Consider the following 13,311-nt stretch of genomic DNA (forward strand, 5'->3'; position numbering starts at 1 on the left):
CAATAGGTTGGAGCAAACCCGCTGGCTTGAGAGGTGGCGCCTTTCGAAGTTGCACTCACGACAGCCTCTGACGTAGCGATGAACGGCGTCAGCGAGTTTAGGCCAATAATAGGCTCGCCGAACTCGGGCGAGTGTGCGTGCAAAGCCCAAGTGGCCGGAGGTGGGCTCATCATGGCAAGCAAAAAGGGTATCGGCACGGAGGTCGGCTGGCACTACGAGGAGGAACGCTCGGTCAACAGTGCTGGAGTTCTGTTTGTATAGAACGCCATTCCGGACACAGAAAGCAGACAGGTTTCGAGCAAATTGCCGAGGGATATCAGCAGCGCGACCCTGCAGGTGGTCAATGACAGGTCGAAGGTCCGGGTCAGCTCGCTGTCGGGTCATTATGTCTGAAGCACTCACCAGTCCAAGAAAATTGCTCTCATCGTCCGTGCTCTCATCGACTAAACCGACGGGTGCGCGCGACAGCGCGTCAGCATCTTCGTGCTTCTGGCCAGATTTATACACAATGGTGTACTCAAATTCTTGGACGCGAAGACTCCATCGTGCTAGGCGCCCCGATGGGTCGCGGAGGTTAGCCAGCCAGCACAAGGAATGATGATCGGTAACAACTTTAAACTAGCGGCCGTAGAGGTAAGGCCTAAATTTCATGGTTGCCCACACAACCGCAAGGCATTCCTTTTCCGTAGTGTAGTAGTTTGTCTCGGCGCGGGAGAGCGTGCGGCTGGCATTCGCTATTACCTTTTCGACGCCAGCTTGGTGTTGAACGAGTACAGCGCCAAGACCAATATTGCTGGCGTCGGTGTGGACTTCGGTGTCAGCGTCTTCATGAAAGTGCGCAAGAACAGGGCTTGTTTGCAGTCGGCTGCGCAGCTCCGCAAAAGCCTCTTGTTGCTCGGCGCCCCACACGAACTGTATATCATCGCGCGTGAGGCGAGTCAGGGGGGCGGCAACTTTGGAAAAATCAGCGATGAATCGGCGGTAGTACGTGCAGAGGCCCAGGAAGCGTTTCAAACTTCTCTTGTTTGCAGGAACGGAAAATTTGGCGACAGCAGCAGTCTTGTCGGGGTCTGGCCTAACGCCTGCGGCACTCACAAGGTGACCAAGAAACTTCAACTCTTTGTAGCCAAAGTGGCACTTCTCGGGCTTGAGCGTCAAGTCAGCTGACTGGAGGGCATCTAATACTGCGCGCAGGCGTTCGAGGTGTTCTTCAAAGGTTTCAGAGAATACGACAACGTCGTCGAGATAGACTAAGCAGATTTGCCATTTGAGGCCGGCGAGGACGGTGTCCATCATGCGCTGAAAAGTTGCCGGCGCTGAACATAGGCCAAAAGGCAGCACTTTGAACTCGTACAGTCCATCTGGGGTGACAAAAGCTGTTTTTTCGCGGTCCCGCTCATCAACCTCAATCTGCCAGTACCCACTCTTCAAGTCAATGGAGGAGAAGTACTGGGCGCGACGAAGCTTGTCGAGCGAATCGTCGATACGGGGCAGCGGGTAGACGTCTTTTTTAGTGATGGCATTCAGCTTTCGATAATCGACACAGAAGCGAAGGGTCCCATCTTTTTTCTTTACCAGCACGACAAGGGATGACCACGGGCTGTTGGATGGTTGTATGACACCATCACAAAGCATCTCCTGAACTTGTGTCTGAATCGCTTCACGTTCCGTCGTTGAGATACGGTACGGCTGCTGGCGGATAGGGCGGGCGTCGTCAGGAGTAATGATGCGGTGCTTCACGAGAGGCGTTTGCCGTACTTTCGATGAGGACGCAAAGCAAGAGCTGAACTCTAGTAGGAGGGCACGTAGCTCACGATTCTGTGTGTCCGAGAGATCCGGACTAATATCAAGACGGTCAAGTGGGGGCTGCACAGTGCTAACAGCCCCAAACGTAAAACATTCAGAAACATCCGCTAAGGAGTCAGCAAACGCGATGGCAGTAGCACGAAAAAGATTCCGGGGTTCGTTGGTGAAGTTAGTCACCAGGAGATCAGACCGGCCGTCGCGGAGATGGATGAGGCTGCGCGCTGTACAGATGCCGTGGGTGAGCAAAAGTGACTGGTTGCCTTCCGCGACCGCATGCCCGTCACGCAGTTTGTCGCAAGTAACAGTCACAAAAACACTGGCGCGTGGCGGAATCAAAACGCTCTCGGCGGAAATTCGAAGGGCGGCGCGGCGTTGGCGATTCTTGACGCCAGTATCAGCAGCTTTCTCGGTTGAAAATGTCACTGTGCGCTTTCGGAGATCGATAATAGCTCCATACTTCCGGAGAAAATCAACCCCAAGGATAACGTCACGGGAGCAGTCAGGTATAACGAGGCAGCTTACAATAAACGTGGAGCTGCGAATTTGAACTCGTGCCATGCACAGGCCACTAGGAGTTACGACATGTCCGCCTGCGGTGCGAATCTGCGTGCCCGACCATGGTGTCGTGACTTTTTTTAGAAGCGCTGCTAGCTTCCCGCTTATAATCGAAAAATCCGCGCCAGTGTCCACCAATGTGCTAACCTTATGGCCGTCTAGAAGCACGGGTATGTCCAGCGAGAGTCGATGTTCATGCGTAGGAACTGTCGTCGGTGCCGTAAAATTCAGATCGCTCACAGGTCTCCTTGTCAGGGGGTCTTCGTCACGTCGATTGCAAGCGGCCTCGCCCCCGGAGGTCGCTGTCTTTAGTTTTCCCGGTGGGGACTTGGCGAGCGTCGCTGCGCCGTCCAGGATGGCCCGCGCTGCGGCGATGGTCGGCGTGGGGACGTGGATCGTGACTGCCGCTGAGAAGTTGGCGCAATGGGCTGCTGCGCTAAGTAGTCTTCAATCTCCCGGGGTATTTGGCCTATTGGAGGGCAACGCATGTCGATGGGAAATCCGTGAAGTGGTGCGAGAGGTACTGGGATCGATACCCAGCACCTCCACCAAAATATGTCACGGACAACAGGGCTAGATATGACTAAGGCGACGGGACGAAGCTCCACCAGCAGGCAAAGTTCCGCGCACAGCACGCGAGACAACTTCGGCGTCCTTTTCTTCCAGGTGCCACCTAAAAACATCTGGGACACCAGGTGGCAATATATATATACATGCTAATAGAGAGCGATAGCGGAAAACAAAGCAATCAGAACCTGGATGATTACGTGTGTGACACATGGGAGGCGAAATGTCCACTTCTTTCCTCAGACAAGCCGGAATATTGCTAATGCAATTTTCGCTTATGTTATTAATTAAGTAAATCTTCATGTCTGCCAGTCAACATGTCATTATGAGGAAAAATAGCGTTTTCTTGAGAATTGACAGGCATTTGAATTTCTTACACCAAGGTGTTCTTTCCGACATTAAGATATGCTTACAACCAAAAATACGGAGGGTTCCTATGCTCATAACGCGGCAGCAACTTGTATCAGGGATCATTCTGATAACTTGTCTGATGAAGCAATTAAATTTTCTTATCCAATGACGGTCATTAAGATCATGTTTAAAGTGGATATATTTGATAGGAGTAAACTTTTTTCGTTAGTCTGTGAAGTTTTTTCTTTCTTGTCATTGTTATTGTAGGTGCCATCTCATCTCCTTGATTCGGCGAAGAAATCGTTGTAATTTAAATAAAAGAATTGATAAGGAGATGAACTGTACAGCACAATTGAAATAAACAGATGAGGCACACTGTGTAGGGTCGCCCTCCGGCCCGGGATAGTCTATTGTCCCAAGCGAGCACACGGGAGAACGTCAGTTCTCTCCCTTGCTACCCCCGCAACTCGTGTTTGTCGCTCAGTCCCTCTTCCAATAAACCATCCTTGGTGCCCCTCTGCCGCCGTTCACACAGTTTGGCGGAATCCACACTGTAGCCAGGATCGAGTTTTCCGTAGCATCTATACTCCGGCTGTTCCACCACTGATATTGGGCGCGAGCGCCACCAGTGGAGCGAACGGCGCTAGTGTCGACCTAGGAGAGTAAGTAGGGTCACGTGAGTCCTCTTACTGCTGCTGAAGCAGACGCTCGATTGAATTTGCGCGTTTCAAGTAATAGTCGCGTTTATTTATGTAGTTTTGGCAAATAAAGTGTGCCAGCTTTACAATTTTTGATCTTGTAGCGTTACTGAGGTTCCCGAGGTTTATTTAAGTTGTTGCTACGGTCCGTTACTGCTCTGTACGCGGAGGTGAAGGCCGGAATACATGGAGCGTTTTTGCTGCGTCAAGCCGGCATTTTACGCCCGGCAACGCGCACTCGATGCCCGGCGTCGGAAAAAACGCGCGCCGCCGCCGATCTGGCCCTGCCAAATATTTGACGCGCGGGCGGCGCTGCATCTTCTCGAATCGGAAGCTATTGCAGACGCGAGCCAATAGGGGCACAGAAAGCTGGCATTTCCGGTTTGAGCGGCCGCTGTTAACATGGCCGCTATGACTGACGAAGTGTGCGCCAGTTTGGCTGCAGAAATGTGATTATCGTAAAAATAAACGCCTAATCAAGCACGGAATGTCGCTTTTTTTGTCAGTATACGACCTACTCTCCTACGGTAATGTATTTGTTCTCTTCCTGAAGCGAAATTTGTAAAAATAATAATAAAAAAAAAACAACAGTACCGCTGGTATCCGAGCGGGCATTCCGAGGTATCTTCGTTCATCCGAGCAAGCCAAATCCTTGGGCGACCTGTGTATGTTTTCTACTTTTAGCACAGTCGCGTTGGAATGAGCCCTTTCACAATTTTAACACAAGGGACAGCGTCGCGTCTCTCATGCACTTCGCATCGCGGTTATTTCCAGTCGCTGATGTATTTGCTTTCGCATCGAGTCATCCGCGGCGGCGCCCGTGCCGCTTCGTCGTTCCATGTACTATCTCGAGCTGGCAGTCGCGTCGGCACGGCAGGTTTCGACGCGTGAAAATCATAGGAAAAAACGCTGCATGTATTCGGCCTTAAGCGAGGAAACCCAGCGTAAGCTCCCATACTTGCCCGGAACATAAGCTCATAGAAACTCCTTTAATCAAGATTTGAATGGGCAAACAAGTGAGTGATCATTCTCATGATGTGCGCAGCGGAGATTTCAGCGAGAAGATTTCGTCCATGCAGTTGGCGCTGAACAGTTCGGTGAGCGGCATAAGAAACGGCGCGTGCGTTTGAATTGGCGCTTGTCACTTGTGAAGCTGACGATATTGTTGGAAGGATGGGAAAGATGGTGGCATCTTCATGGAGCAGCACGCTCGCAAAGAAAGGAAGGATCATGCGAAAGCCAGAAGGTCTCAAATTATTCTAAACGAACGCGTTAACACGGAAGTTTCACTGAAGTGAACTAGAAGATTCTGCCACCTCGGGCAGTGTTATGAATGGTTAGTTGCCTCAGGCAGCGTCTCCAGCGCTATAGTAGTTTCAAATGACAGAGTCCTTGAATAAACGATCGATAAAGAAGGGCATAGATGTCGTGATGTGCTGATCGAGTAAGGTGTGCGTTAAGAAAAATAGGTTACTGTGCGCGGGGAAGACAAATATCCGCTCTAACCAAAAGTGCCAACGATGGTATTCACTGCGCACGAATACGCTGCGGGGAATGCACATCTTCACATTTGTAAAAACATTATTCCATGTGATCCCCACAGTCGAATTTCTCTGGTTCAAGGGAGCAGGCGAACGATGCCGCTTCCGCATGCGCTATACGAAGGCGCTCGGCCTCTGTCAGGCTCCTGACAGTCCTCTGCTCTTGCAGAGGAATCATATTACCTGTTCAGTGGTCGTTTAGTTCTGAATGGTTGTGTGGCAGCTTCAGCTCTATTTTTTTATAACAGCACCAATGCTGCAGCCAGTGCGCGTCGTCGTATGTAAAGCTCGCCAACTTCAATAACTCTGATTCGATGAAGTGGTTTCTTGCCGAATGAGTGGGTCTAATACCTCAAAATAAGCTTATACAAGCCCAGACCGAGGTCTATAATAACGAAATAAATGAATGTAATGTTAACGTGCCATTGAACTGCCTAGGAGAGCATCCCACAGATGCCGTTCAAGGCGAGTTATCTCACTAAGTTCGTCACGCGGGCGCTAACAAAAGGTTGCGCCACGGTATGTCATCAAGCCCAATGCAACTCTCGCGGATGTGCATGCGCGAGATTTACGACAAGGCAGGCCATCACACATAAAAAAAATAATTGGCAGTGGTTTAGCACTGCTATGCATGGCTATACGTAGCATAAAGCATGCGCAGTATCGCGTGGCGCTACTGTCGTAAACATGGCTCCGGCTAAAGGTCACGCGTTGGAGAGGAGCGCACATAGGCGGCGGCGAGGAGCGCGCACCGGCTGTGGCGAGGAGGCGACGCACCTGCGCCTCTCGTGACGTCACGCGGCTTTCGCGCAGGCGCATAATAGTCGGCGCACATTTACGCGAAACTCGGCTCTGACCCGCGTATTGTAGCTTTGCGCTACAAATACACACAACGTATACAGACACCCAACAAGCGCCGTAAGGGGTCCGCCGAGGGCTTTTGGAGTGGCGCGCTCTAACTGGCCCGACATAGAGCGAGCGAGGGCTCTTAAAAGCAAGTCTCGCAGGAACAGATTACACTGAAAAAATCTCTCAAACAAGAATTCAAAGCTAGGTTTGCGACGAGCGCGCGGGCAGCCGCACCTCCGAACCGAAAACAAAAACAAGAAAACGAGCCCCCTTGGGTATGGACGGTGCTCCGTCCACGCGCCTTGCGGGACTCTTCAAAACCGCAAAAAAAGAAGAAAAACATAACCAGAACAAACATGCGCAATTGGCGACCTTACACTAGGCTTCCTGGCTTTCCATTAATAAAAGATATCTATAGTCTATCCGCATAGTGCAAGGAACTGAGGACACGAACAAGCGGGCTGGGCCATGGAAGGATGTGATCTTAGGCTCGCTCAGGTGACTCAAAGTCAAACGTGAGTGTGAATAACCTTCGAAGCTAGTATGAAAGAGCACTGAACAAGGGTTGAGGGAGAACCTAAGTTCTCAAGCCGAGCAAACGTTTCGACTAGGGTACTCGTCTTCATCTGGTTAGCGCGCAAAACAAGAGCTAAGCGATACTATGTACTATCGTAAAAAAACAAGTAACCGCACCTAAGACGGCTGCTTCGCAGTATATATCCCATTCTTTTCCACATCACCTAAAAAGCGCCTACCATAATGACAATAGCGCCCGTAGATGCGGCGCGGCTGCCCGTGCGTTGGGGCGCCCTTCTCAGGCCCTTAACCAGGTGTCAGGTTCTCGCTCTCCGGCTACCGCTCTAGTGGTCACACGTTACAGGTGGCGAGCAAGAAGGCGCGCCTCGAAAGCGGCAGCATGGTTGCCGAGAGAACGGTTCGTTGGAAGCTGGGTCTTGTCCGAAGACAGAAAGAATGCATGCTGTGCCCATCGCGGTACGTTCATGGGCGTTACATACGTTTCATCCAGCTATGCGCGTTAACAGTGTAGTTTGTTTTGGACTGCTGCTTACTGTCCTTCATGTAGAATTACATAGTTATGCCTTGGAAGGCACAGAATAAGGACAATATAGTGTTCAGCTTAAATACGTGTGTCCTCGACCTCTGCTCTCGGCTACAAGGGCTGAGGTGTGTTAGAAAACTAGCCACAGTGTAAGTGTATACAAACGAAGTGCTAGCGGCTGAAACGTGGTCATCTGTGCCTGGCAAGCTGCATCCAGTTTCAGGCGGCAAAACGAGATGGGACCACAGGTGCCATCGCTGTGGCAGGGGCTGTTGCCGCAGCGCGTGCGCGGAACACAAGAATCCTCGCCGGAGAATACACTGTACCGCGAATCAGGTGCAAAACAGAAGATCTCGCTCCGGCGAATGTGATGGAGGGCTCCATTCTTTGTTCTTCACTGGTTTTCGTAGGAGATCTCCCTTCAATCTTAAGGGATTCAGTTCACGCGGCAAAATATTGATGTAGATTTTCGATTCCCGTCACAAGTGGGCGCACTAAGCTGTCGCAAAATTTGCTTAGCTTCAACTGAGTACTTTTTATTTAGCTTTATGTTTTGTGGGAAATTCACTGACGTGGAATATATGGAGCTTGCCACTGAATGCACGCTTGCTAGAGAGTGTGTCGCGTTCGCTCAGTGAAAGCCACGGCATGTGTCGTGTCACACAGCGCAGCAGCAAATACAAATTCTTTCAGCAGTCTCTCACTATACCAACACCTTGCATAACGTTTCTGAGCGAAAAGCAACGCAATCAAAGACGCCACGTAGTATAAGCTAGCACGGGAGCTAAGACGCGCAAGCGCTTCTTCTTGATCTCGAATCTGGTGAGCCATTGTTAGAGAGCGCAGCTGTGCATTTATCGTTGCTCCGACCATCGATGTCGCATCCTGGATTCTATTTTTCTCTATAGTACAACAATATCCATCTAAGGATTACCTGTTGTACTTGATGCCCTGATGGTTGTTCCGCTGGCTCGTCCTGAATTACTGGTCTGAATAACTTGTCTGTTAGGTGCGCAGAACTTACAAGCTACAATTTTATTTTATACTTTTCACTAAACGGCCCCACTTTAGTAGTACGTGTACCTGACTTAACACATTTAGGAGTGCTGCAAGTCTATATTCAAGGAGATGGTATTTTATATAGGAGATTGCTCATTGATTTTAGAGACTTCCAAATCTTGGGCAAGGCTTTTTATTATATTCTTGTTAACACTCGTCGCTTTCACTTGTCGCTCCTTTCTCTGACAGTATGAGTGCTCAATAATAGGGTAACAGCATTGCGCCGGTACTTCACACTATCGGCGAAATACAGATGAAAAAAAAATTACGTGGGCTCACTTTAGAGAGATTATTTTGTTCTGGCTTCAGTTATGGGTGAATAAAGTCCCAAAGCGACTCGGGCTATCAGAGGCTTTGTAATGGAGGGCTCCGCAAATTACGATCACCTAGTGTTCTTTACCGTACACTGACATCGCACAGCACACGAGCGGCTTTTCGCCTCCATCGAAAAGTGACTGCCGCGACCGGAATTTGTTCAAGGTCTATGAAAATTAACCTCAATAAACTACATGCGGCAGTTCCTAGGAGCTGTTCGGAAGAGCCGTGACCTTAGACTCGATATACACAGAGACTGACAATCATTTTGTTCGCGGGCTGAGCCGAATCAATACTTTGCTGTATGATTCCAAACATCGGCTGGTAAAACTTGCACTGCCCGCAGGTGCAGTACAAGTCGACTGCATGCACGCTGGTACGAAATGCACCCATAGCGTTCCTCTATAGCCATAAAGATGGGAAATGTTTCTGAAACTTGTTTTACAGTGTGGCCGCTTACCACACTGCAAAGCTGAACGCAAAATCCATATATCCGCACTACGCAAGGCCTAAACCTTTTGCTATTTATTATGAAAAAGCGCCCCAACGGTTTTCAACGGCCGCCTTATTAATGCTCTCAGCGAGGGCAATTTTCAGAGCAAACGTTTACTGTGCATTTCAAGTTTACACCACCTCAGTCAATATACTGACAAAAATATGTTTCAGAATCTCACAGTAGCATCAGAATAAGTTTAAAAAACGCAGCCCATTCAGTGGCCGTTGCGCTAAAGGTTCAACACTAGGTGTGACCGTACGGTAAATTTAAAGCAAATGTTTGAAAAGCACACAAAGCTTACATTATTTCCTTTAGCATTTGGACAAAAATATTTTAAAAACATCCCGCTTTTGCTTGAAAATTAAAAGCGATAAGGAGAAAGGCAGACTTGAAAATAGAGAAAAAATTCTTGTGACAAAGATCTCGCTGACAAGGGTTTAAAGCAATGTGTTGGTCTATTTTTCCAGCATTATTATTCTTTGAAAGAGAAAGGAGAAACAGTTCTCAATAATTCATACATGGATGTCGGTTAGCCAATAGATGCTAGTCGTTTAAGCAGGGCACGCTAAGGAAAGAGACATTTCTTACTGTAAACAATTTCTTAGTGGTTCTATTTTTAATTGGTTAATTTTGCTTGCTTTATGCTTTTATGTTTTCACTGTTCTCAAATAATGACGTTTCATAAAATGCACAGCCTGAAGCATAAGGAGGTCTTGGCTTTCGAAGTGATTTTATTTCATAGAATGGGATGGGGGGGGGTCAGAAATTGTTCATATTACTAATGTAGAAACGACATATAGTAGCACACAAGTATCGCCTAGATGTCGCAAGGGCTGAAGGAAGCGTCCTTCAAGCATACCAGGTAGCCCAAAGTGGGCTTTGAAGGGGGGCCTCTGGTGGGTCCGATGTAAGCAATGCAGGATAGCCCCGGTGGGCTCAATGTGGGTACTGCAAAAGGGGCCGACGTAGGCCTGAAGGGGGTTGTCGACAAAGCCCCGCGATGGGCCCCACAAGGGACCGGTGCAGGCAGGCCTTGCGGGGCTGCCCACCTTTTTCCCGCATTGCCAAAAGGGCACATCCCGCCAGCTCCCCCCGATGGTCCTACTTTGGACAGATTCGGGCAGCCGCTCTGGATGAACATTTTTTTTTTATTTCGGTTAACCCCTCAGATAATGACATAGGACCGATGCGGGTTCTATAGCGCAAGCCGCACTTGAGCTTGCCCACATTATTCTCATAGGGGTCCGACGCAGGAAATTTATGGGAAGCCCTGTCCAAATTTTCCTAATCATTAATTATGCACATAAGTAATTATTTTATGCATGGCTGCCCTTTCTAAACAGCCACAATATAAATTTTACAATGATTCATAACATTAATCTAGCCTAAATGACTTCGTGTGCATCTTGTTCAGGCTATGGAGATTTGTGTTCCGAACAGTAATATTGTGCTGAGTGTTGCAGGCTATCCACTGCCACCATATTAGGAGGAACTATTAACAATCAGTATGTTTTAGTATTTTTAGCGCAATTTGCATGAGCGCGAGAACTAAAGCAACGTAGTATTTCCAACCGACTAAACATGGCAACAACTGTTATACAAATCATCTATAATAATATTATAGGGCGACATCAAATACAAATAAAGGTTGGAAAGAATCATTACACAATTGCACGTAAGCCTTCTAGCCCCATTGCGGCCGATGTGGGAGCTACAGCGGGTTTGTGTGGCCAGCCCCAATTGGGCTGGGTGTTGTTTTTGAACCTAAAGCCCACTCGCTGTTGCACGTGCCTTCAAATTCCCCACAAGGGACCGATTTTGGTATCATGTGGGCCGGCCCGCCTTCCAGCCCCATTACGGCCCATGTGGTATGTAAAGCAGTTTTGTGCTGGCAGCCCCAATTGGGCTGGGTGTTGTTTATGAACCTAGAGCCCACCTGTGGTTGCACGTACCTTCAAATTTCCCACAAGGGACCAATTTCGGTACCATGCGGGCACGCCTGCCTTCGAGCCCCATTATAGACTACGTGGTACCTACAGCGATTTAGCTAAGGCTCCCTCATTTGGACTTCATGAGGGCTTGCCCAAATTGAGTTCTTATTCATAATGCACCTACCCTCAAGTAACCTACAAGGGGCCGATTGGGGCAGTATGTGGGCATGTCCGTTTCTTTTCTCCCACTGTACGGCCGATGTTGGTCCCACAAAGATTTTTAGAGGGCGGCCTCATTTCGGATCTATGAAGGCTTTCCCATAAAGAGCCCACATTTAGGTTGGATTGCCCTTAAATCTCCGAAAAAGGACCCTTGTGGTCTGGATGCATTAATGTGCTCTGCATTAGCCCGAGCAACACCGCTATGGGATCCATGCAGCAGGAACATGGGCAAGCCCAAATGGGACTTGCCCACATTTGCCCCATCGGGGACCGATGCAGGTTTTATAGTGGTTGCCCCAGCCCCACTTGCCTACATAGGACCTACTGGGGCCCCACATTCTGTGCTACCTGGGATAGCTTTTCACTAGAGGGCCAAAGGGTTCTCGTAACACGAGCACAGATTGCCGCGGAAACCGCTGAGGCCCAGGAATATTGACCCAATTAGAACATCCTTCTTTCTTATCTCTCAATATTGTTTTTCATTCAGTTAGTCATGCCGCACATATAACGGCCTGTGTAGCTATCGATACGCTGCCATTGGGACAGGAAATGGAAAATTGATAAAGAAACAATATATTTTACTCCCTGCTAAGGCAAGTGTTTCTATACATACTTAGGTCACAGATCCTTATGTTTGAACACTCATGAACACGGCATTACATGACGTCCAACAACTTATAGGCACCCTATCATTTCTATACCATTCCATAGAAGGGGTAAAACGTTAGCCGATCTTCAATGGAAACAAAGACACAGTACGGTTCTTGCGCGTGGAAAAAAAAAGATGGGCCGATATAACGCAGCAGCAGGAAGCGACCAAATGCTAGAAGTAAAAAAAACAACCTTTGAACAGCCACAAACTCGAAGTACGAGAACAATAAGCGGTAAGAAATAAGCACTATACGAAATGAAACTACTGCAAGACTCTCACCTGCCATTTCACATGTGGCGTCGATAAGTGTGTCTGGCCAGGAAGCTGTGGACCGGCACACGTGGAACTCGTCCATGATACCCAGGTAGAAGATACCTGATGAGCGAATGGACGCCGATCCGAAGAAGAAGGCGGCAGCAGCTAAAATGGTTACGTGCCAATCCCGGTCCGTCTCTTGCATGTTGATACGCTGTGGGACCGGCTGTAGGAGAATAGAGCAAAATAAAATGTCTGTGTTATTTATTACATGCTTTTCGTTACCCTCGTCCCAAAGTCAGAGAGGAAACAGGTGCTAGAATACAAAGCCACAGTGCTCCAACAAAACAGGCGTTTTATTCTATTTTTGGCTAAGCTTCCAGTGTGATTAATCCGCGTACCTATGTCATTAATCCATGTGCTGAAAACAGACATAGCTCTTAACTTGTTTACGACGATGTAATACCCGACGCTCACCATTATGGGAGAGCAGCGCACCCACATTTCCCTGCTCGACGTTGGCGTCATTTTATGTGGATGAATGCTGGAAAGGATATTACGGGTCACCCTGTCATCATACTATTGAAGATAAAAAGTTTGATGCTTCGTTCGTGCAACTTTCTAAACCATGGAGGAGATAGCAAAATAATTCCAGGACTGTTAAACATAAGCAGCCATACTGAATGAGGAGAATTCGAAAATTTCAGCGTTAGTTTTGGAAACAGAAAAGAAACCTTTTATTTCCAGAAGTTCGAGCAGCAGTTTTTTCACTGACGTATTTTGTCGACGCTATAAGCGCCCCACTTGAAACTGGCGTTAAAAGGTTCAGGATAGGGGGTCCAAGCATTGGGGCTGTAAGGATCCGAAGAAGCCAATTATTTGCAGAAAAAGTGGGCACCCAAAGCCGTCTTGAGTCAAGGAAACATTGAAGCATCCGGCATATTAGGGACCGCT

At 48.5% G+C, this 13,311-nt stretch overlaps 1 protein-coding gene across 1 annotated transcript in view; it reads right to left on the reverse strand.

The window, feature by feature from the left end:
• The window catches only part of LOC146194933 (monocarboxylate transporter 6-like), a 32,584-nt gene extending 20,022 nt beyond the window's left edge, over positions 1 to 12,562 (reverse strand). The window contains exon 1 of the mRNA XM_084596676.1: positions 12,382 to 12,562. Coding sequence (XP_084452802.1) covers positions 12,382 to 12,562 — 181 coding nt within the window. The remainder of the gene's footprint in view (positions 1 to 12,381) is intronic.
• Between the last annotated feature and the right edge of the window lie 749 nt (positions 12,563 to 13,311).

Source organism: Amblyomma maculatum, chromosome 3, assembly GCF_055883805.1.
Source record: "Amblyomma maculatum isolate TAMU_Amacu chromosome 3, ASM5588380v1, whole genome shotgun sequence".
Lineage (NCBI taxonomy): Eukaryota > Metazoa > Arthropoda > Arachnida > Ixodida > Ixodidae > Amblyomma > Amblyomma maculatum.